At 37.1% G+C, this 24,233-nt stretch overlaps 1 protein-coding gene and 1 pseudogene across 6 annotated transcripts in view; both read left to right on the top strand.

The window, feature by feature from the left end:
• The window catches only part of CNOT4 (CCR4-NOT transcription complex subunit 4), a 159,600-nt gene that overhangs the window by 105,870 nt on the left and 29,497 nt on the right, over positions 1–24,233 (top strand). For all 6 annotated transcript variants that reach the window (XM_047762983.1, XM_047762984.1, XM_047762985.1 and 3 more), the window contains exons 8-10: positions 15,955–16,012; positions 17,985–18,234; positions 19,616–20,113. In XM_047762983.1, coding sequence (XP_047618939.1) covers positions 15,955–16,012; positions 17,985–18,234; positions 19,616–20,113 — 806 coding nt within the window. The remainder of the gene's footprint in view (positions 1–15,954; positions 16,013–17,984; positions 18,235–19,615; positions 20,114–24,233) is intronic.
• On the top strand, positions 3,888–6,968 carry LOC125117248 (signal transducer and activator of transcription 2-like; annotated as a pseudogene).

Genomic DNA, 24,233 nt, shown 5'->3' on the forward strand with positions numbered 1-24,233 from the left:
ATTTTCTCATTTGTTAAAGCTATAGTACAATTATTGAGTACCATGGCTGCTAATCCTCACTGAACCCTGACATGAGCCCCTGATACACATTAATGTTAGTAAGTAAGATTTTCTATGTCTTATTCCTATCTTACTTAAACAAATAATAGATTAGAGAGTATGTGTCATTTATTCTTCACTGCCTCCCCCCCATTATTATGAGTGTGAGAATGTATCAGTCAGATTGAGTATTGACTGTGGATAGGCTGTTTTTCTATATTAGTGAGCTTCTTTGAAATAATGAACACAAATGTTGAGATTGGGGAATAAGGGAGTCATGTAGTAGTGATGCTTAAGGACAGGATGTACTGTCTTTAAGTTCGGGGCTCTGAAATACCTTTATTTAGATTGGAGGCACTGTTTGTGTGCCACTTGAAGACTGATACAGGAATAGTAGTAGCTAGGTGGGCCACTGTATATCCAGGATGGTGAGTAGGCCTACCTACAAGTATTTGGGGGACAGATTGTCTTGTATGCTTATACTCAAAGTAAGTGGTTATGACTTGATATTGTGACTCATGCAAAGAAGCCACCATTGAAGGAATGAAGATGTTCAGCTTTAGATTTAGGTAGAAAGAGGGTTGAACAAGATTTTGGAATCTTCAGTGTTTCATTTAATCTCCTCAGTAGTTTTGTGTAATACCATTGTTATCTTACTACTGGCAAGAAAACTTAAGTCTCAGAGAGTTCAGATAATTTACCAGTATCCTGTACAGATAAATGATAGACCAGATTCTGACCAAAAATCTCAGTCACTTTTAAGATCAGGTCCATTCTCCCACTCTGCCATTTCTTAGTTTAGAAGAAGTGAAATTCTGAAGACTCTAACATGAATCAAACTAATTCAGTTAAGTAAAACTATGTCATAACTATACATAGTTTGACCTTGAAGAGCTCGGGTATTTAAAGTCTATTACCTGAGGATAAATGTAGTGGATATACTATAAATTCCAAGGAAGGTTTAAGCAAAACCTTCCCTAAACCACAGACTGGTGGCAGTAGAGGATAAGCTGAAGAAATGGTGAAAGGAAAATTTCTATAGAAATTTGTCACTTTTTATCACACTGAAGGAAAATGTACATTTTTAGAAAGTATATAGCTATATCCTAATTGAAAATCATATATAAACTCTGACAAACTTAAGGCTTAGCCAGAGTGCCTTATTTATTTAGCAGAATGAGCATAGTCATTGCATGAATCATGTTCTTCTGTCCTGACATCATTTGGTAAACACCTGAGATTTAGAAAGGGTATGGTCCAGAGACACATACAAAATAGTCTTGAGTAGAATGTGCCGAATCATGCATAGGGTTCTGAATATCTGTGTACTCTGAAATTTCGTGTAAAATTGTGGATGAGTGTATGTATGTAGGTGTATACATTTTTTCTGGAGGGAGGATCCATGACCTAAAAATAATTAGAAATTACTGGCGTATACTAATACGTGTAGAGCTAAATTTAGGAGCAATAAAAAGCGATAATTCTCAAAGTATGGACAAGTGCCACGAAAAGTGACCTACATTTTTCTTTTTTGTAAAATGGATCTCCAGAAAGGCATTTCCTCTTTTGTAACAGATAAGTGATTTGCAGTTTCCTGCTTTTATTTTTGTATAGCTAAGGGATTCTTACTAGTAAATTAAGTAGATGAGTTAGTAAGATTTGCTAAAATTGCATATTCACATTAAAATTCATGAATTACAATATTTTTCTGAACTTCTTTCTCAGAATCCTTCCTTATTTTTCTTAAATTTTATTCCCATGGTGTATTTATATAAAGTTACTGCATATGTGTACATACATACTGGAAAACCAGAAAGTCAGCTCTGGTATCTTGCTTTGCCTAAATAGAATATTTTCAAAAAAGTTAGAGAGCCACTGGTGTTTTTTTACAGAGGGTCGGTGTAATGAGGGAGGAAAGCAGGGGAACAGTGAGATATGGGGAGAAGGAGTTTAGGGAGCTTTTGCTGCCCTTATTTCTTAGAATAGAGGAAAGAGCACATCATATGAGCAGTTGTGTGTTTAAATTCAACTTAGTATCTATTTAGGATCAAACTTTATTACTGAAATACAGAATTAAAATGAATAAATGGAGAGTTTGCTTGCTGTTTTTGAAAGCTTTCCAGTGTATATTTAGGATGACGGGTGTCCATCTTTCAATTTTAATATTAAGGATAACTTTTTGTGCTTAACAGTAATCATAACATTTATTTTCATTCATATTTGGTATGTCCTTGAGTTAAGAGAAAATTCCAATTAAAATCATATTTGCCAACTACAGTCAGTCCAGGTTTATTGGCATTTTTTTCTTACCATGTTAATTTGTCACATTACTTAAGGTGTGGCCATATTTTAACAGCAAAATGGTTCTTTAAATGTTAATGTACATTTGAAGCCCCTGTATCAAAATAAATTCTATAAAAGCAAGCTTCCTGTCTATACTTACATTTGTCCTTTGCACTAGCAGATGTTTATCTCAGTCGTTTAAAACTCTGGCAAGTATGAAAATTTTAAATGAATTATTCTAAATGAATATGGGACTATTTAGGAGCAGTGTGACTGTGTACTTGTGTATGTAGTAACATGACAGAAATTTGGAAATGTCCATTATGTTGACATCTGTCTTAAATTTTACTCTATATTCAGAATGCAACGAAAGTTAGTACAACCATGAATACTGTTTTTAGCTTTTGAATGCAATAAACAAGGGAATTGAACCTTCTCAATATTTTTTCTATCCCACTCCCAGTTCTTGAAAATGATTTTTTCTTTGATCCTTTAACTACTTGTTTTATGTAGAAGATTTAAAAAAAAACCAAGAGACTGTATTTAGAAATTTGGTTGGCATCACCACCAAGGAGGTAAAAAGAAGTCAAACTCAAAAAACAACTCCCCAAAGGGCCAGTTAGAAGCTAGCAAAGTTGGCTGGGCATTTGAAGATCCAAACAGAGGCGCAGCTATGTCACACTACCTGCTTGCAGATAGTTGTGAATTTTGGTTCCTTTATCTATAAAAAAGAGTATTAAAAATTTGATAATAATCCTCTGGCTCTAAAGTCTAATAATTTCATAGACTTTGAGGAGCACTGATGCCTTTTCACTGTGTTCCTCTTCACTTCCATTAGTGTGGCGATAATCAGATACCAGGTGTCTCAGTTTAGACTATTTGAATCAGAATCTCTGAGGACAGAAACTAGATACATACTCTAAACTTTAAGTATAAATATTTATATTTTCTAAAGCTCCATAGCACTGAATACCAACTGTTGGGTGAATTAAAAAATATTTACTCCTGAGAAATCTGTAATTTCACCATAGATTTCGGAACTATTTAGGAGTGGAACTCAAAAAAAAATTTAGTAAGACTGTTTGTATGAAAATGTGTTTATGGATTTTTATCTGCAGAGATTTATGCACACACAGCATTGCTTTTTGGAAATAGTACCTTGATTACGTTATGAACTCTACCTAATAGAATTTCTTAATCCCACTTGAATCCAGTGGTTTTCAGTCAGTATGTAGGTGTTATGATTTCTGTTTCTATCCATATAATTAATGGACAACGATGATTCCAAGGCCAACGCTCTTCTTCCACCTGAGACCAACTGAACTATGAATGTGGCTGCCGTAGCCTTGCGTGTTTGTTGCTATAGCACAACTTGCAAAAATTCTGTTGGGACATTCTGGCCTTTTCTTAGGGCCGTACCTAATTGGCTGAGATGATCTTTGATCTCTTTAATTCTGATCCAGGCTCAGAGGGCTCAATTGGAGCAAGGAAAGGAAGACCCCGAAGCACCTGTGGAAAGCCAGCAGCATGAGACTGAATCCTGGACCCTGGAATTAAGGACTGGATGGAGAAGCTGATGAAATCATCAGCCAACTCAAAGACCAGCAGGATGTCTTTGGCTTCCAATATGAGACACAGACCCCAGTGAGAATACCCTCTTTGGACCCCCATTAGACAAGACAGCAGCAGATTTTTCAGGAAACTCTCACTGAACTGGACAAAAGGAAAAAGGAGGTGCTGGATGTCTCTAAAGCACTACTAGGCTGAGTTAATTGACCTTGGAGGTATTGCTGCCAAAGTTGGAGGATGGAAAGTCCAGCAGCAAAACACCTGCATTGGAGCCCTCACGGACCATGGGTTGGAGCAACTGGAGATATGTTCACAACTAGAGCAAAACCTGAATCAGCTGCTAAAGTAGCTGAAGAGATTAAGTTGCCTGGTTAGCCATTAGAGGACTTTCTGACCAAAGGGGTGGACCTTAGAAGGCCCCATGCACAGAGTTGCTTTTATATCTATTCCACAAAGCCTTTATGGTAAAACCCAGCCGTGCATTCCCTGAACTCCCCATTGAATCCTCATCCTCAAGACTGGGAGAAAGTTCACTGTCCAAGAAGGCTGCTGGTGAGATTCCAGGAAGGCATGGGTCAATGGCTGCAGTAGTCTCCACTGACTGTAACTTTCATCAATTAAAGTCATCCCTCAGTAGCCACAGGGATTGGCCCCTTTAGAATTCCAAAATTCTCAGATGCTCAAGTCCCTGATATAAAATGATGTGGTATTTGCGCTTAACTTAGACACATCCTACTGTATGTTTTAAATCATCTCTGGATTGCTTGATAGCTAATACAATGTAAATGCTAAGTAAATAGTTGCTGGCACAAGGCTAATTCAAGTTTGCTTTTTGGAACTTGCTGAAAAATTTTCCCCCCTCAATATTCTTGAATCTTTGAATGTGGAACCATGGATGTGGAGGATCAACTGTACAAAGTTTCCGGAAGTTTAACATTCTCACTTCAAACTGGAAAACTGGCTCCCAAGAAGGGGCAGAGTCAGGGTTCAATGTGAAACTTTGGCTGCTCTCTGACTCTGGTAGAGCATTGTTCAGGTGGTTCCAGAAAGGGCAGCAGTAGGGGACTGCTGGGTGTGACAGCAACTGCACATATCAGCTTCATGCACATACCAGGATCTGAAGCAGGACCTGGGAACAGATACCCTCTGTGTGGTGATCATTTCTAACATGAGCCTGTGCTTAATTGCCTGATCCTTGGTTCTTGGTTCAGTCTGCTTAGCTCACACCTCTAGAATCAGTAGGTTTTTCTTCTAGACACCATCCCCATCTGCACACTGCCCCCCCCCCCCCCCCCGCCACCGCCCCTCAAAACCTGGAGCTTGGAGCTTGCTAGGTTCTCCTCTAAGTTGGCAGTTCTTCTCTGTTGGCTGAAGCCTCAACCTGGTACAGCTGAACATGCTGAGGATCAAGCTTTGGGGGCAGAACTCTAAAACTGAGGGTGCATTGTTGTTCTTGGCTGACTTCACTAAGCAAGAGCTCCCTCAAGGCAAGCCGTTGTTCTGAAAGTAGCTGGACAGGATTTTGGACCTGGTACATGTCCACCTGAAGGATCTCTGGAATGATGGCCATGTCATGGACTTAATGAGCTGCAGCCAGGAACACTGACTGCTGAAGATCACCTCTGGTACCTTTCTGGGGCACTTCAGTGAATCATTGGAAGGGGGCATTACCTTCTCCTGCTTGGACAATAATGAGGTACTCATCTCCTCTGTGCAGCCCTGCACCAAGGAGGTACTGCAGTCATTCATGCTAACTGAAGTCATCTACCACTTCCAGCTGTTTACTGAGGAGGACTTACTTGAGAGCCTGTTGTATTTTCTCTGCTCTTGAAGCCCCGGGGACGAGGCTTTTGAGTGCTACTACTAGGAGAAAGTTAATCTTTAGGAACAGAGGAAATACCTGAAACATAGGCTCATTGAGATCTCTAACTGACAGGTAGATGAGCTAAAACAACCCCTAGAGCCAGAACTGGTATCATTAGCGCTGGAGCCCAGGCTGGCCTGAGGGCCAGAGCTAAGCCTGAAGTTAGAGCCACTGCTTGAGCAGGGCTGGATTTGGGGCCAGCACCAGAGCCCACACTAGGCATGGTATCACAGAGAGTGCCAGAACCAAACCTGGGCCCAGAGCTGAAGCTGAAACCTGTTCTAGAGCCATTCCCAGGGAACCCCAGGAAATAGCTGCCATTTTTTAAAAGATGTGCTTCTAGATGCAAGTGAAAGTGAGGCTCTGGACATGGGACTGTTTCCTGCCTGGAACATTAGAGGAACAGCCCTGTTCAGAAAGAGGCATTTCTGAGCAGAAGAAGCTGATACACTGTGCTGACCTGGCAGGAAAAAATAGAAAGCCTGTAGATATTTTGTTTGTTTTTAAATAAAAATCCCTGTGCCATTTATAGTAGTATACTCAATCTTCTTTCATCCGTTATCTTTGGGGCTTGGCAGTTCTTGACCAGAGAATGGTTCATTTCATAGATTAGTTCTCTGTCTTCATTAGTAATTGTGATATTTATTAAATTGCTTTCCTTTCTTAACCTTCTTGGCATGATAATTAATGGCTGGATGGATGTTGAATATAAAACAGCAAATTGTTTAGTATGACTACAGCTTAAGCAGATGCAGAGAAGAGCTTAATGAAGAAGGAAGTTGGACACCTGATTCCAGGGGCGTTGTGAGAACTCTTCCCAATTAATGGTAGCTTTGGGATATCTGTTTTCCGTTCAGGGATTAGAATTCAAGGACCTCACATTTACTGCAATTAGACTTTGACTTTTGCATTTGTTTGGGTTTATACATGTGTTTGCAGGGACTCCCCCATCTTTATTTTCTATTTTTGCACTGATAGTTCTACTTACAATGGCAAATATAATTGTAATTGATCTTTACAGCCCACATAGGATAAAGCTTTCTAGTTATATCCTTATTCCTAAAGCTTTCATTTATTATTCCTGGATTTGTTAATTACTCTGAAAATAAATTGAAGAATATACAAAAACTGATGGGAATATAAGCTTACCAATACCTTGCCCTGATACTGATTTTTCAGCAGCTGATATTGGATTGATGACACTGATCTAGAGATTTTGATCTAGAAATCTTTGGTAAAACCTTCCTAGGTAAAGCATTAAGTGTTAATGAATCAGTGCTTTTGAAATTGCAGCTGGCATGGTGGATGATAAATTATTCTAATTAGTTGTAATCCATACACATTCTCTTATTTTGAGTGGCATAGTATTATCATATGTTACCCTTGACATTAGCAAGACTGACTTCATCTATTTGAAAATTATTTTTTAGTACTTTTTAATGGTGGTGGCTGAGGAGGTGAACCAAGATCAAGACACTGCAGTTCTTCCTTTGTAATACCTTGTTTTCATCCTTCTGTTTCTATGACTGCTGCTTCCTTCAACTTTTAAGTTATTGCTCCCATATTTTAAGAATAGTGAAAGTTTGAGTAAAGTGGCAGAATAGGTAGCACCTGGACTCTGTCTCTCCACCTGGACAGTAATTGCTCTTGTAGAATCTGTCTGATGTAACTATTTTGGAACTCTGAGGTCTTTTAAAGGCTTGCAACTTCCTGGGAAAGACTTGACAACTAATTTCCGTCAATTTCAGCATAGTAGCAACTACCCCCAGCCACATGGCAGGCCACTATGTACAGGTTCCTGGAGCAGCTTACATATAGATTGTGGGAGATGGGGCAGACAAAAAGGACCCTGACCTTAGCTATTGAGGATCTCTGTTCTGATTGCTGATTACTGCTTCTGATCACAGACGTAGACACAGAGGCAGGAGATCATTGTTGAATCTTCCCCCATAGTTGCAAGTCCCTTTCCCTCTGGCTGAAGTATTCTCCAGGGGTTTTAAAGGACTGATACCCTTCTGCCACACAGCATTCCTTTAATTTTTGTCTTTTCCCCTTTTGGGAGCCAGGCGTTACAGACTAAGACATTCAGAAACAGCTGCACATATGAAGAAAATTAAAAAGTAACTCTGCATGTTCAGGGAACGCTCAGAAAAGACCTTAAGTTTACACTACACTTAAGACTGATTCTTAGCACAGAGGCAGCTTACAACAACAAAACAGTAACAAAAAGAGCAAGCCCTGGGGAAGGGGGAGAATCTGATTTCCAGAGGTACCAGATAGATAGGTACTAGATAGATTCAAATGACTGGTGTTAAACAAAAATCAGAAGGCATACAAAGAAACAAGAAAAAATAGTTCATTCAGAAGAAAATAATTAATCAACAGAAACTGTCCCTGGAAAAGACCTAACAGCAGATACTCTGGGCAGAATCTTTAAAGCAATTGAGGATTCTTAAGGCATTAAAGGAAGATATGGAGAAAGTTAAGAAAGTGATGTATGAACAAAGTGAAAATGTCAATAAAAGGTAGAAGGTCTAAAGAAACTAAGAAATTCTGAAGCTGAAAAGTACAGTAATTGAAATGAAAAATACCCTAGACATTTCAAAGACAGATTTGAGCAAGAAGAAGAAAGAATCAGCAAAATTGAAGATAGGGTGATGGAAATTTTCTAGTCTGAGGAACATACAAAAAAGATGGAGGAAAAGTGAACAGAGCCTAAGGGACCTTTAGGACCTCATCAAGTGGATTAGCACATGCATTATCAGAGTTCCAGGAGAAGAGAGAAAAGTGCAGAGAGTATTAGAAGAGATAATGGATAAAAACTTCTCAACTTTGCTGGAAGATATAAATATCCAAGGAACTTAACAAGTTCTAATTAAGTGAACTCAGAAACCCACACTGGGACACATTATCATCAAACAAAGGACAAAGGAGAGCCTCTTGCAAGCAGCAAGAAAGCAAATCATCACATAGAAGAGAATTTTTCAATAAGACTTTCAGTAGATTTCTCATTAGAACCTTTCGGAGGCCAGAAAGTAGTGGGCTGATAGGTTTTGTTTGTTTGTTTGTTTCCTTTTAGCACTATGACAATATCCCTATTAGACAAGAATCTTCTATCCAGCAAAACTATTCCCAAAGAGTGGGGGAGAAATAAAGACATTCTCAAATAAACAGAAGCTGAGTGAGTTCAGGACCTCTAGACCTGTCCTGCAAAAATGCTCAAGGGAGGCTTGCAAGATGAAAGGGAACTAAAAAAGAAAAGCAAAAAAAGGGAACTAACCCAAAGCTGTATGGAGAAATAGAGATCTCAATAAAAGCAAATAAATGGGCAATTATAAAAGCTAGTGATACTGTAACAATGATTTGTAACTATTCTTTTTCTTCCTATATAACTTAAGAGATCATTACATTTAAGGCCCAATACTATAGTGTAAAAGCTAGTGTTGCTCCTACTTTGTTTTGCAACTCCAGATCTTGTTTGCTACATAATTAAGAAAATGCATTTAAAAAATTACTAGTTTGTTTGGAGCACATAGTGTATAAAGATGTAGTTTTGTGACATCACAAACCTTTAAAAGGGATAAGGATGGAGCTGTAAAAGAGCAGAGTTTTTATGTTATTGAAGTTAAATTGGTATAAATTTAAGGTAGCCTGTTGTGACTTTAGGGTATTAAATGTAATTCTATGGTGACAATTGCAAAAAGAGCTCTAGAATATATACAGAAGGAAATGCATGGTCCAACTATATGCTGTCTATAAGAGACTCATATTAGACCCAAAGTAACAAAGAGGTTGACAGTGAAAGGAGAGGAAAAAGATATTCCATGCAAACAGGAACTGCAAAAGATTAGGAGTGGCTATATATACTAATGTCAGACAAAATAGACTTTAAATAAAGATTATAAGAGACAAAGGAAGACATTATAAATAAAAGTTTAAATACAGCAAGAAGATAGAGCAATGATAGACATTTGCACACCTAATAACCATCAAAATATATGAAGCAGAAACTGGCAGAATTAAAAGGAGAAATAGTTCAGCAATCAGAGTTGGAGACTTCAGTCTCCCTTCATAATAATAATGGATAGAACATCCAGACAGAAGATGATGAGAGAATTTAAATAATACAAGCTCACTAGAGCTAACAGATATATGTAGAACATTATACCCAACAGCAACAGAATACACATTCTTCTCAAGTGCACATGGGACCTTTTCCAGGATGGACCATCTGTTAGGCCACAAATTAAGTCTCAGTAGATTAAAATAGATAAATATCATACCAAGTGTCTTTTCTGACTACAATGGGGTAAAGGTAGAAATCATTAACAAAAGGAAATCTGGAAAATTCAGAAACATTGGAAATTAAACACTGTAAAACAAGTAATGGATCAAAGAAGAAATCAACAGGAAAATTAGAAAATAGATGAATGAAAATGAAAATACAACATATCAGGACTTATGAGAAGCAGCAAAAGTGGTGCTAAGGGGGAAATTTATAGCTATAAGTGCTATTATTATATAAAAGAATAAGAAAGATCCCAAGTCACCAATCTTAACTTCACAATTTAAGGAACCAGAAAAGGAACAAGTAGCCCAAAGCTAGCAGAAGGAAGGAAATAATAAATATTACAGCAGAAATAACTAAAGAATAGAAAAACAACAGAGGAAATCAGTGAAACCAAAACTTGGTTCTTCAAAAAAAAAAAAAATCAACATCAAAATTGACAAACCTTTAGTGAGATGGACTAAGAAAAAAGAAGTCTCTAATTACTAACCTGAGAAGTTAAAGTGGAGGGGGTTCTCGTCGTGGCTCAGCAGTAACAAATCTGACTAGCATCCATGAGGACCCATGATCAATCCCTGGCCTTGCTCAGTGGGTTGAGGATCCAGCATTGCCATGAGCTGCAGCGTAGGTCACAGACACAGCTCAGATCCTGCAGGCTGTGGTATAAGACCAGCAGCTGCAGCTCCGATTAGACCTCTAGCCTGGGAACCTCCATATGCCATGGGTGTGGCCCTAAAAAGAAAAAAGAAAAAAAAATTAAAGTGGGAATGTTACTACAGAAATAAAAAGGATTTTAAGAAAGTACTATGACCATTTGTACCCTAGCAAAGTGGATAACCTGCATAAATTGACAGATGCCCAGAAACACAAGACCTACAAGATTCAATATCACATAGAAAACATGAATAAATGTATAACTAGTTAGGAGATTGAATTAGTAATTACTAATCACCGCATGAAGAAAAGTCCTGGACCTGATGTTAAATTCCACCAAATATTTAGAGAGGAACTAGTACCAATCTTTATCAAACTCTTCCCAAAAATCGAAGAGAAGGAAATACTTCCTAACTCATTCCACGAGGCCACCATTACCCTAATGCCAAAAGCAGACAAAGACTGTAAGAAAACTTTAAACCCCTAGTGAACATTGATGCATACATCCTTAACAAAATACTACCCTGAAGAATTCAGCACGTTTAAAGAATTATACACCGTAGCCAAGTGTGATTTATCCTTGAACGCAAGGATGATCTAATATATGAAAACTTGACCAGTACAACATGCCCGTGAATAGAATGTAGGATAAAAACCACAAAATCATCTCTTGATGCAGAAAAAGCATTTGAACAAAATTAAACACCCTTTCATGACAAAAGCAGTTAACAGCCAAGGAATAGAAGGAAGCTACTTCAGCATAGTAAAAGCCATATATAAAAAAAACATAGTGACCATCATACTTAATGGTAGAAAGACTGAAAGCTTTTCCTCTGAGATGAGGAACAAGGCAAGGGTTCCTGCTTTCACTATGTCTCTTCAACACAGTGTTGAATGTTCTAGCCAAGCAGGTAGCCAAGAAAAAGAAGAGACATTTAAATTGGAAAAAAAGTAAGATTATCACCTTTTGCAGATGATATGATTTTATAGGTAGAAAATCCTTAAGATTACGCATACACATACCTGTTAGCACTAATAAGTGAATTCATCAGTGCAGCAGAATACAAAGACAAAAATCGTTTCCATTTCTATACAGAAACAGTGAATAATCTGAAAAAAAATTAGAAAAACAATTCTATTCATGATAGAATCAACGTAATAAAACACTTAAGAATTAACTTTACCAAAGAGGTCAAAGACTTGTGCAAGATAGCTACAAAACATTGCTGAAAGAAATTAAATAATAGATAATAAATAGGAAAACATCCTGTGTTCATGGATTGGAAGAATCCCAATTCTGGAATTCTCACTGTGGTGCAACAGGATCAGCAGTGTCTCTGCAGTGCCAGGACACAGATTCATTCGGTCCTCAGCCTGGCACAAAAGGATCTGGCATTGCCACAGCTGTGGTGTAGGTTGCAACTTTGGCTCAGATATGACCTCTGGCCCGGGAACTCCATACGCCATGGGGCAGCCAAAAAAGAAAAAAATTAAAAAAATAAAATGTCAGTTATACCCAAAACTATCTGCAGATTCAGTCCCAGCCATGTCAAGAACCCCAGTTACATTTTTACAGATTTAAAAAAAAAAAAAAAAAACCTCATCCTGAAATTCATGTAGAATCTCAACCCCAAGTGGCCAATATAATCTTGAACAAGAAAAATAAAACTGGAGGACCCACACTCCCTGATTTCAAAACTTATACAAGGCCACAGTAGTCAAAATAATGTGCTGCCGGAGTTGCTCAGTAGCCTAGCAGTTAAGAATCTGATATTGTTGCTGCTATGGTTAGGGTTCGATCCTTGACGTGGGAACTTCCATATGCTGTGGGGGTCCAAAAAAAAAAAAAAAAGATAGTGTGATATCAGCATAAAGTTAGATATATAAGTCAATGAAATAGCCTATATATAACTGTCACATAACGTCGCCAAATGATGTTTGTTTGACTGAGGTACCAAGACCAGACCGTTCAATGGGGAAGAGACAATCTTCAGAAACTGGTGCTGGGTAACTGAATATCCACATGCAAAAAAAGTGAAGTTAGTTCCTATGTAACACTATATTCAAAAATTAATTTAAGATGGATCAATGACCTAAACTTCAGACCTAAAACATCCCCTGTCCTGAAAACCCTTAAGAAAAAACATAAGACAAAGGCTTCATGACATTTTGGATATGTCACCTAAGACACAGGTAACAAAAGAAAAAACAAATTGGACATTGGGAAAATTTAAAATTAGTGTCAATCAAAAGACACTATTCACAACCCACAGAATGGGAGAAAGTATTTACAAATCACATCTGATAAAGGATTATTAACAATATGTAGAGAGCTCCTAAAATTCAACAACAAAACAGTCCAATAACCCAGTTCAAAATTGGGCAAACAATTTGAATAGACATTTCTCTAAAGAAGATACATCAATGGCCAGTAAGCACATAGAAAGATGCACAATATCACTTATCATTAGGGATGTACAACTCAAAAACTACAATGAAATACCTCCTTTCACCCATACTCGTCACACTTGCTAGCATAGCTACTATCAAAAAAGCAGAAAACAAGTGTTTGAAAGAATGTGGGGAAACGAGTCCTCGTACACTACGGGTAAGAATGTACAATGGTACAGCCTCTGTGGAAAATAGTATGGTAGTTCTTGAAAAATTATAAGTAAAATTACCATTTGATCCACCAATTCCACTTGTAGATATACATGCAAAATAATTGAAAGTAGTATCTTGAGGCGGTGTTTGTGCACTTATGTCTTAGCAGCATTGCTCACAGTAGCTTAAATGTAGAAGCAGTCTTAAGTGTCCATGGATGAATGAATGGACAAGCAAAATGTACATGTATATAGTGTAATACTCAGTCTTAAAAAGGAACAAAATTCTGCATTATATTATGCAGTATATGAATGAACATCAAGGACCTTATTGTTTAGGAAATAAGCTAGTCACAAAAAGACAAATACTCTATGATTCTACTTAAGGCATTTAGAGGAGTCAGTCATCAAAACAAAGTATATAGTGGATGCTAGAAGGAGGGGAAAATGAGTTGTTTAGTGGGTATAGAATTTCCTAAAAATTTTTTTTAAAAAAGCAATACATCTTCCAAATGGACAAAATTGCAGTGCTCAAGATATTCTTAAATATAATCTTGTTGACTGAAGCACCAGATCCCAGATTGTTTACTATACTCTCCAAAATGTCAAGCTAAAGTTCAGCCTGGTGCAACATCATCTGTTACCTGGTGACAAATGTCCATCTCTTTGAGAACTAGAGAGTCCTCTGAATACTTAAATATTTCCGTTGAATAAGGTGTTCAGTAGATATACTGAAATCATTTTTTAAAAATCAGTCCTGTGTTAGCTAAGCTACCTCTCAGCCTTCTCTTTGACCTTTTGATTCTTGAAACACTTGGTATTTACTTTGAGGGCACCCCCACCCCACCCCCCGCCCTTTCCCCTCCTCCTCCTATGTGTAAGTTTTTTTTAAGGACCTACTTAAATTTGAACTCCCTTAGGAAACTACTTGGAATGGTTCCTCTTTTCTTCTAAAGACTTAGAGCAATTAGTGTCTAAACAGTTCATTTAATAGTTGACGTTGGCTGGTATTTGTTAGTGTCTACCTGTCTTTTTTTCCCCAAATATCTCTAAACTTAGTGGGCTCAGAGCTATCTCTTAAAATTATTTGTATTACCCATTTGGCAATGATATGAATTGATTTATTGATATACTGTGAATAATAAGCAGTAAAGATACTCTTCAAATAAATTTCAGACCTATCTGTTAGATTCAAGAGCACCTGACAAGGTTTCTGCAGAAGGTATTCAGATTAGGTACTAGTTCCTGTTAAATTTTTCTAGAACATTTAAATGTGGTATCAATAGGGAGTTACCATAGTGGCTCAGCAGTATTGAGCCCAGCTATCATCCATAAGAATGCAAGTTTGATCCCTGGCCTTGCTCAGTGGGCTAAGGAGCCAGCATTGCTGTAAGCTGTGGTGTAGGTCACAGGAGTGGCTTGGATCCTGCGTTGCTGTAGCTGTGGTTTAGTCTGGCAGCTGCAGCTCTGATTGGACCACTAGCCTGGGGATCTCCATATGTCATGGGTGTGGCCCTAAAAAAGACAAAAGAAAAAAAAAGTGGTATCAGTAATTTGTCTGTTTGTAAGGTGATTTTGTGTATTTTTCCAGGTAATAAAATAATTTTGAGAAATTTGGAATCTTAATTTTATTTTTGCTACAATATATCAGAAATAAAAATTAGTATATGGGTACTAATACTTCTCTAAAGTTAGTTATAGAAATGGCTTGCTAGGTCATTGTTGTAACACTAATAAAGATTTTTGTTTTGTTTTTAAGTCATGAGTTAAAATGAAGTTAGCAGATCTGTGTTACTTTACTGTAATACTGCATTTTTTCTGAAATCAAGTTGTTTTGATGTTTTTGGTGAGTCAGATTGCACAAAAGTTTCTGTCAGTCTCGTGTGTGTGTGTGTGTGTGTGTGTGTGTGTGTAAACATATACATGCCTTCTCTGGGAGTTCACATCATGGCACAGCGGAAAAGAATCCGACTAGGAACCATCAGGTTTCAGGTTCGATCCCTGGCCTCGCTTAGTGGGGTAAGGATCTGGCATTGCCACGAGCTGTGGTGTAGGTCACAGACATGGCTCGGGTCTGGTGTTGCTGTGGCTCTGGCATAGGCCGGCAGCTGTAGCTCCAAATGGACCCCTAGCCTGGGAACCTCCATGTACCGCAGGTGCAGCCCTAAAAAGACAAACACACATACACACAAAAAAAACCCATAGATATGCCTTCTCTGGAGTTATGATTAGGATATTGAAGTATTAAAATTTATTGCTTTAGACAACATTTCAATAACTTTTATGCCCTCCATTAAGCACCTAGAAAAATAGGTATTATTTCAAGAATTTTAATAGAGAATGTGTTTATCATGGGCATAAAACTGTAATAGATTACTATCTACTTTAAGCAGTACTTTTTTTTAATAAGCTATTATTTCACCTATTGTTTTTGGAGAATCTAATTAGATTGTAAATTGCTCAAGGGCAAAGTTTTTATATTATACTTCTTTGTGTCCTCAATGTTTAAGCTAATGTCTTACATCAGAACACATCAATAAATGTTAAGATAATAAAAATATCTATTTTTCTGGCTTTGGGGAGCTTATTTTTATTGTGGGAGAATGAATTTACTCTGATTTTATTTGATTTTTTTTTTTTTCTTCTTTCTACAGCCCCATTGACAAACCTTCTGATTCTCTCAGCATAGGGAATGGTGATAATTCCCAGCAGGTAAGATTTTGGTACTGTATTTCTTCATTTATCTGCCATCGCCTGAAACAAGACATTCTATGCAAGTGAATTTTCTAGATAGTGAAAAATACTTTAAATGCTGAGACAATTTAAAACACTTGTAGTGGACATATTTATTAAGTGTATTATAATTAGCCCTCTTCTCCTCCACAGAATAGAGCATGATTTAACCCTTTCTTGATGACTCAGAATTATCATGAAGACCATATGTTATTGTACTGTATGCCAGTACATCAGTGTCCTTAGATTTCACTGATATTCTTGGTCTTTTTGACCCTACATGAGATAGTCCCAGACTAGCATGCTTCTACAGTCTTGATTTTGAGTGTTTCTCTGCGCTATGCTACCTTTGTCCCTTGCTGTCAACTTTAATTTTCTCTTTCTTTCAGGGAACTTGCCCCCAAGTTTTCCCCCTTCCCTCAAATGACTTTGAGCTTTGAAATGATAAACCAAATAGTTAAGTTTAAAATTAACTATTTGCAAACATTGTAATACTGAATGAGATCCTGATCTTTATAGCAGGCTTTGTATTGTCTTGTCTGGTTGCTAGTTTTCCACTTGTTAAGTTTCTGTACACCTTCTTACATTGGTATATAGAAAAAGTAGTTCTAATCTCTTCTGTAAATAATAGTTCCCCATAGTGTTTGTGAGAAAATTAAAGAGATCTAAAAAAAAATCCAGGTTTTCTAAACTTTTTGCTCACAAATTCTATGAAATAATTTGAAAGTCTGTGTATCCCCTGTATACTGTAGATTAAAATTAAGTATTTTTCATTATAGGTTAAAATAGCTGCAAAGGATGTAATTTCGAGCTTATTATAAATTTTGATATTTTCAAATAAACCTGCTACATGGGTTTTTAATAAGTAAGAGATTGAAGTATCAAAATGTTTGGTCACTCTCATCCATTTACACAATCTCTTCTTTAACAGTCGGAAATTTTACATCATTCCTTACTCTCCTTGAACTCATTCTTTTTAGTTTCACTGGCATTACAGAATTTTTCTTACTGCAGTATAGTTTATGCTTGATAGGGATACACTTCTCTCAAATAAAAATAGACATAAAATTTTGAATTAGAAAAAAAATTTTTGACAAAAATGCCAAATTTCTTCTGAGTTTTTATTATAGTATTGATCAAAGCAATATATAGAAGTATAGATTTTGACTAAAAATCATTAAACATAAATGCTAAAATTACATTGGAATTTTTCCTCTTAATGAGGTAGCTAAGGCCATTTTAAAATTACTTTTTCGGTATCTGTGGATGAATATTAGCCACTGGTACAAGGAGACGCATTTCAGCAACAATCTTACTTATGTTTTCACTTTTCTAAATATAATTGCTGAGACATCTTGTTCATATAAATAAGTACATGCAAGGAAGAGTATTATATCAATATCACTTAAATTTTTGAACTCCTCCTAAATTTAATACCTAAGAATCATATTAAGATTTATTATAAAAATTACTTTTAATGATATGTTCGGTACTTGACTAGATCTTTCCTTTTTTGTTTAAAACCAAAGTATTGGGAATCTCCTAGTTTGCCAAAGAATCTAGTCATTAGAGTTAGTCACTCTCCCATCACTAATCTGAGTATTTCTAATAAATTTTTGTTTGACTCCCAGAAAGTTTTCATTCTTGGGCATATACCACAGTTAGATCCTAGAGAGTGAGTTTTTTGTTTTTTTGGTAAAGTGATAGAAATTAGGTTGCAAAAGAAGAGGGTACAGGCCGAGTCTTTTCAGGAAGATCAGTTTTAGAAAAGGGTACATATGTAAGTCGATGGATTTTTTTGGGAAAACTTACACTTTCATAAAAAAGGCTTCAGGTACCCCAGTTTGAAGATCACTGTTCTAATACCTTTTGTAGCAAGCCTTTTAAATTACGGCTTATTAAATTGTATAAACTTAAATTGATTATTCTTTTCTTTTTCTATTTTATTTAGATATCTAACAGTGATACACCTTCACCACCACCTGGTTTATCAAAATCCAATCCAGTCATCCCCATCAGTTCATCCAATCACAGTGCACGATCTCCTTTTGAAGGGGCAGTAACTGAGTCACAGTCGTTATTCTCAGACAATTTTCGCCATCCCAACCCTATCCCAAGTGGGCTTCCTCCTTTCCCCAGCTCCCCACAGACATCCAGTGACTGGCCTACAGCACCAGAGCCACAGAGCCTCTTCACATCAGGTATATGACAATACTACGTGTGTTAGTAATTATACTCAGACTAAAATGAGACCCTTGCTGGATGTGCTTTTATCCTTTTTTTTGGTCCACTCCCTTTTTCATAAAAATTTAAACTGCAAGGAACTGGTTTGTTAGGCAAGAAGTTGCATGACCTAGAACTTACTATGTTAGCAGCTTTCTCCAGAAATCAAGAGTTAGATCATTTCCAATAATCAAGTGCTCATTCCTCTAGAAAGTACTAAGGGCTTACAGTTTTCAGTCAGATTTGTGTTTGTATAGTTGTATCTTAAAAAAATTTTCCCTTGGAGTTTCCGTCGTGGCGCAGTGGTTAACGAATCCGACTAGGAACCACGAGGTTGCGAGTTCGGTCCCTGCCCTTGCTCAGGGGGTTAAGGATCTGGCGTTGCCGTGAGCTGTGGTGTAGGTTGCAGACACGGCTCGGATCCCGCGTTGCTGTGGCTCTGGCGTAGGCCGGTGGCTACAGCTCCGATTCAACCCCTAGCCTGGGAACCTCCATATGCCGAGGGAGCGGCCCAAGAAATAGCAACAACAACAACAAAAACAAACAAAAAAACAAAAATAAATAAATAAATAAATAAAATTTCCCCAGCTGACAAAGAAGTATGTTACTACTGAATGTTATATATTGGCATTTTGAGCCATTTCCATTTTCATTCATTATAAGTTCTCATTAATATGAAGGAGAGTGTAAAATTAAGACAGATTAAATAGATACTTCTTTTCATTAAATTACAGTAGTAGTATATAAAGTGTATATTCAGAATTAGACTTTGCCTTTGATAAATACATTTAAAAAATAAACTTTACTAATTGAGTTCCATTATATTTCTTTCTTTCTTTCTTTTTTGTTTTTTTGTTTTTTTAGGGCCGTACCTGCGGCATATGGTAGTTCCCAGGCTAGGGGTTCAGTCAGAGCTACAGCTGCAGGCCTATGCCACAGCCACAGCAACACCAGATCCAAGCCGTGTCTTCGACCCACACAAGAGCTTATGGCAACGCTGGATCCCCAATGTACTGAGCGAGGCCAGGGATGGAACACACAACCTCATGACTTATTCTCCATTAAATGACTTATTCTCCGTTTTGATGAGAAATACTTGAGAGTATAATTTGGGTTTCAAGTAGTACTTTGTTTTCTTTGATTAGCAAAATCAGTCTATATCAATTCAGTTGTTGAGATTAGTAATTTAAAAATGAAATTATTGCTAGAAGTATATGAGACCTTTTGTAATTTTACAGTCTTAATGTTCCAAGAGATTATATAGATTTTGTATATATTTGCTTTTGTCTTATGATATTTCACCAGTGTGAAAGTGAGCTATATTTTTAATTCGTCACTAATTTTTTTTTTTCCCACTAGAAACAATCCCAGTATCATCCTCTACAGACTGGCAAGCAGCATTTGGCTTTGGTTCTTCTAAACAACCAGAGGATGACTTAGGTTTTGATCCCTTTGATGTCACTCGAAAAGCCTTAGCAGACCTGATTGAAAAGGAACTGTCAGTCCAAGACCAGCCTTCCCTTTCGCCCACATCTCTTCAGAATGCCTCTTCACACACTACAACCGCCAAAGGCCCAGGCTCTGGATTCCTGCATCCTGCTGCACCTACAAATGCCAACTCTCTCAATAGTACCTTTTCAGTCTTGCCACAGAGGTTCCCTCAATTTCAGCAGCACCGAGCAGTTTATAATTCATTCAGTTTTCCAGGCCAGGCAGCCCGCTATCCTTGGATGGCCTTTCCACGCAATAGCATCATGCACTTGAACCACACAGCAAACCCCACCTCAAATAGTAATTTCTTGGACTTGAATCTCCCGCCACAGCACAACACAGGTCTGGGAGGGATCCCTATAGCAGGTAGGTTCATTTATAGCCTTTGAGAATTTGTGAATAACTCCTGCCTTCAGGTTGTTGGGGTGGGTAGGGAGGGAACTTCTGAATAACAAAGTACTTATCATTAGTCTTGGAAATTTCAGTGGGAAAAAATTAAAGTCTTTATCATAATCTAAAAAATGTTTAATTGGATGGATGCCTTGTAATATTGAGCTTTATAAGGATGGTGGAGTATTATACCTAGTTGTTGCTTAGAATAGTTACCAAACTTTCTTGTAGCTGTAAATGCAAAAAGATAAAAGAAAAACAGTGGGCTCTGAAATTACAGTGCCATAAAGTCCAACACAGTGGTAAAAATTCTGATTATACATTTTAAAAGTTAAACTAGTTCAGAAAAATTTTTTAAGATGGTCATTAGTGAGAGCATGAGGGATAAAGCCACTCCCTAATTCCTTTTGGCAATATACTTATTTTGACTGACAACCATGTACACACATACATATATACTCACACCCCCCCAAACTGGGCTATATACTAATAAAGTACTGATATTTGAGAACTCTCATTATTAATGTTTTATAGACAAATCATATGTGCATAAGTATACTTCCTGTGAAAAAGAATTCATTCAAGGAAAGATATTTTCCCTTTTTGGTCTGTTATGTTTTTATTTCCGGGGTAAATATTAGGTTCCTTTAAGTAAGGCCAGAGTACTTCTGGTTTTGTACTGCTACCCTTGAAGGTTTCAGAACTTTCGGCTTTTAAAGTCCCATATGGTGTTTATTAGATCAAGTGACTTCTATATCTATAGAAATCTTCCTTATTAGTAGTTTTTTTTTTAATTTAATTTGGGCTTTAGATATGATTAGTGAGAGAGAATTTGTTCTCTACTGATTCTCTCAGTAGAATAGAATAGTCCCTCACTCTGTCACACAACTTAAAATATTTATTTTTATCCCTTGTCATGGCCTTTATGACATGGCATGGCACACTGTTGTTTTAATAATGTGCTATTACCAGCAAGGCATTCATTCTCTTGTTTTTAGTAAGGTTGGTAGATAAATTTACAGAGATCTATCAGAATTCTTTGGCTGTATTCTTTTCATGACCAACAACATTTCATTTTCAAGACAAGCAGTTGGATTAAGAGAGCAGGGTTTGTGGCTGTTGATAGAGTGAAGTTAACAATTGATACAGTGAAGTTAATTTATGTAAGCATGGTAGCACCTAATGCTGTGGTTTGCACATTGGTGGGCTCATGATACTGTTTATTTGATAATGGTAGTTAGAAGGTAATTGAGAGTGACATTTTTCAGTCCTCTTCTACATGGTATTCACTTGTGAAACAATAGTGTTCAGTTCCTGATACTTTTTTTTTTCATCCATTCAAGACAGCATATTAGAATGTAATTTTATTATGTTTTGCTTTGTTTTAATCATTTAGAAATGTGGCATTTAAATTACTAGTAGTGTATTTCATAACATTATAACACTAAAAATTAAAGTTCCTTTAAATATTCTAAACATTTAACAGTAAAATAGTAAACCAGTTACTATGAATATTTGGCTGTCTTTTGCCCAGCAGTGAAGTAGACCATATGGCTCATACACAGAAAGTATTAAATATGGATACTATTCCCAGGTCCTCTACAGTGTAGCTGAAGAGATAAAATAAGATTATGTATGAAAGTGGTAACTATATGATACTGGAATCCAAGCGACGACGTCAGTGGAGCCTATAAATTGTCGGGGAAGCTTCATTGAAGGAGTAGTAATTGATCTGTACTATGGTTTTTTGGTTTCTGGTTAGCAAGAGGGAAAGAAAAAGACCTGTTAAGTTGATGGAAACTCCTGAATAAAGGTGGAGAGGTGGGACTTAGGACTTCTCATTACCTTAAGAAGCGGCCTTCTATAACAGGAGGTGCTTCATCTATTTTAGAGGTAGAATGGATGAGAAGGCAGGGAGCTCTGGCAGTACAGTGAGGCAAAACAGTGTGGACCTGATGTGACAGGAAAGAGGAGGCCTTTGTGGAACTCTAGTTCTTAGGCATCTTCACTGTGTACTTTTACTTCAGTAAATGATCGGTTCTGATTTCATAGTTGTCATATATTGTTCACTAGCACAAAAGAGCAGTTTTAACCCAAAAGTTTCAAGCCAGTAGATACTCTAGAAAAGCCACAGGGTTATGAGGAATCGTTGACTTGTGAGTGTAGGGGTCTTCATGTTAATCATTTGAAATCTTCATCTAAAGTAAATACTTTATGAAAAAATATGGCATTAAATTATGGTCCTGTGTTTGTGGGTTTTTCTTCTCTTTTAGCATATACACACCCATAGAGCATAAAATACATTTTTTTCCAGATGCTCTAAGAATGAAGAGACCAACTATAGGTTCCGAATCATTGTTGTATTTGATGGGAGGTGGGAAGAGTTTATTGTTTCAGATTTTCACTTTTTGGCTATGTATATATACTAGCTTGGTATTTAAATGGTGACTAAATAAGCTTATTATTAGATTACTTTTAAGGCTCTCATGACCAGAGAATTTTTAGTTTTAATGTACCAAAATATTTAAAATTATTATCAGGGGTTATATAGAATCCCTCCGTGGCCTCTAAATATTTGGCAAATACTTCAGAAAGCTGAATGTGCTAAGCCTCAAAACAGAATAGTTGTACAATTGTAGCTAGTTGATTGAGGATTTTCAGTAACAATTAGAAATGACAAATTCTGGAAAACTATGTATAATCTTAACTGTGAGTTATTTGAAGCAAGTGAATATGTAGGCAATATCTGCCTCCTACCCCTACTTGTAACTCTGTTGTACTTGGAGTTGAACTGTTGAAAAAGGTTTAACTCGGTGTCCTGCAGTGAGTATCATGGTTCTTACACAGGGTAGCTCTCTGTTAAGTGCTTCGTAATGGGGAGTACATGCTGTTTCAGTAAGGCCTGCTGCTTTAAGATATGCTTAGACAGTCCTCCATACTGGAAAAGGCATGTTCATTTATTCTTTAGAAATGTAGAGCAAAATGGGGCTCCTGACCATTAGGAGTAAATACTTAGAGGTGTCGGTTACTGGTGTATCATACAGATACCATGTCTATATTATATATCTGTATTAAAACTTCCAGTTTTGGTTTGCTTCAGTTAACTCTTAGAAATTGATGTATCTGAAACCTGTCATGGGAAGGACAATGGCCAGAGGTTTGACATAAATGCTGTTTGCATTTCCTATGCCTAATTGAGAACATTTTTGTGTTTAAAATTAGTTATTGCCTTAGTTAAGTAAGATCTTTTTTTAGCAGCATTTTCTTGGCTGTATATCCAGTTTGCTAAATATGGAAGGATTTTTGAACTAAATATTCTTGAGGGAAAACTGTGATCAGTGTGCAGTTATAGTTAAGTCCATTCAGATTTTTTAAAATTATTAGAACCATGTGCTTTTAAAAGGTGACTTTTCTTGTCCTAAAAAGTAACATACCTTGTTCAGCTCCTTCATGTTAGGAATGACAAAGCTGAAAGATTAAATAGTTTGTTAAAAGTCACACATTCAGTTAGTAGTACAATTACACTAAGAACTCATCTCTGATTCAGCAATTAAAATTTTTTTCACTTCAAAATTGATGTTCTTTATGAATGAAGATTACTGGCATTACTTTAACTTGGCTTTCTTCCCATAGTAATTGATATCTGCTCTCACACACTTGGGCAAAACCCCCCCCCCCCATCTTTTGTTGTCTTTTTAGGGCCACACCCATGGCATATGGAGGTTCCCAGGCTAGGGGTTGAATTGGAGCTGTAGCCGCCGGCCTACGCCAGAGCCACAGCAACACGGGATCCGAGCCGAGACTTCGACCTACCCCACAGCTCACAGCAATGCTAGATCCTTAACCCACTGAGCGAGGCCAGTGATTGAATCTGAGTCCTCTTGGATACTAGTCAGATTCGTTTCTGCTGAGCCACAGTAGAACTCCTTGCGAGGTCCCTTTTTAGGAACAGTATCTATTCATGAGATAATTGGGCCAGCTTAAGGATATGACCTATACTTAGAAAATAGAATGAGATTTATTGACTTGACAAAAATTAATCTCTTGCTTATTCCTTCTTTGAGTACCATGTTCTCACCAAGAACTCAGCCTAAAA

Source organism: Phacochoerus africanus, chromosome 16 (assembly GCF_016906955.1).
Source record: "Phacochoerus africanus isolate WHEZ1 chromosome 16, ROS_Pafr_v1, whole genome shotgun sequence".
Lineage (NCBI taxonomy): Eukaryota > Metazoa > Chordata > Mammalia > Artiodactyla > Suidae > Phacochoerus > Phacochoerus africanus.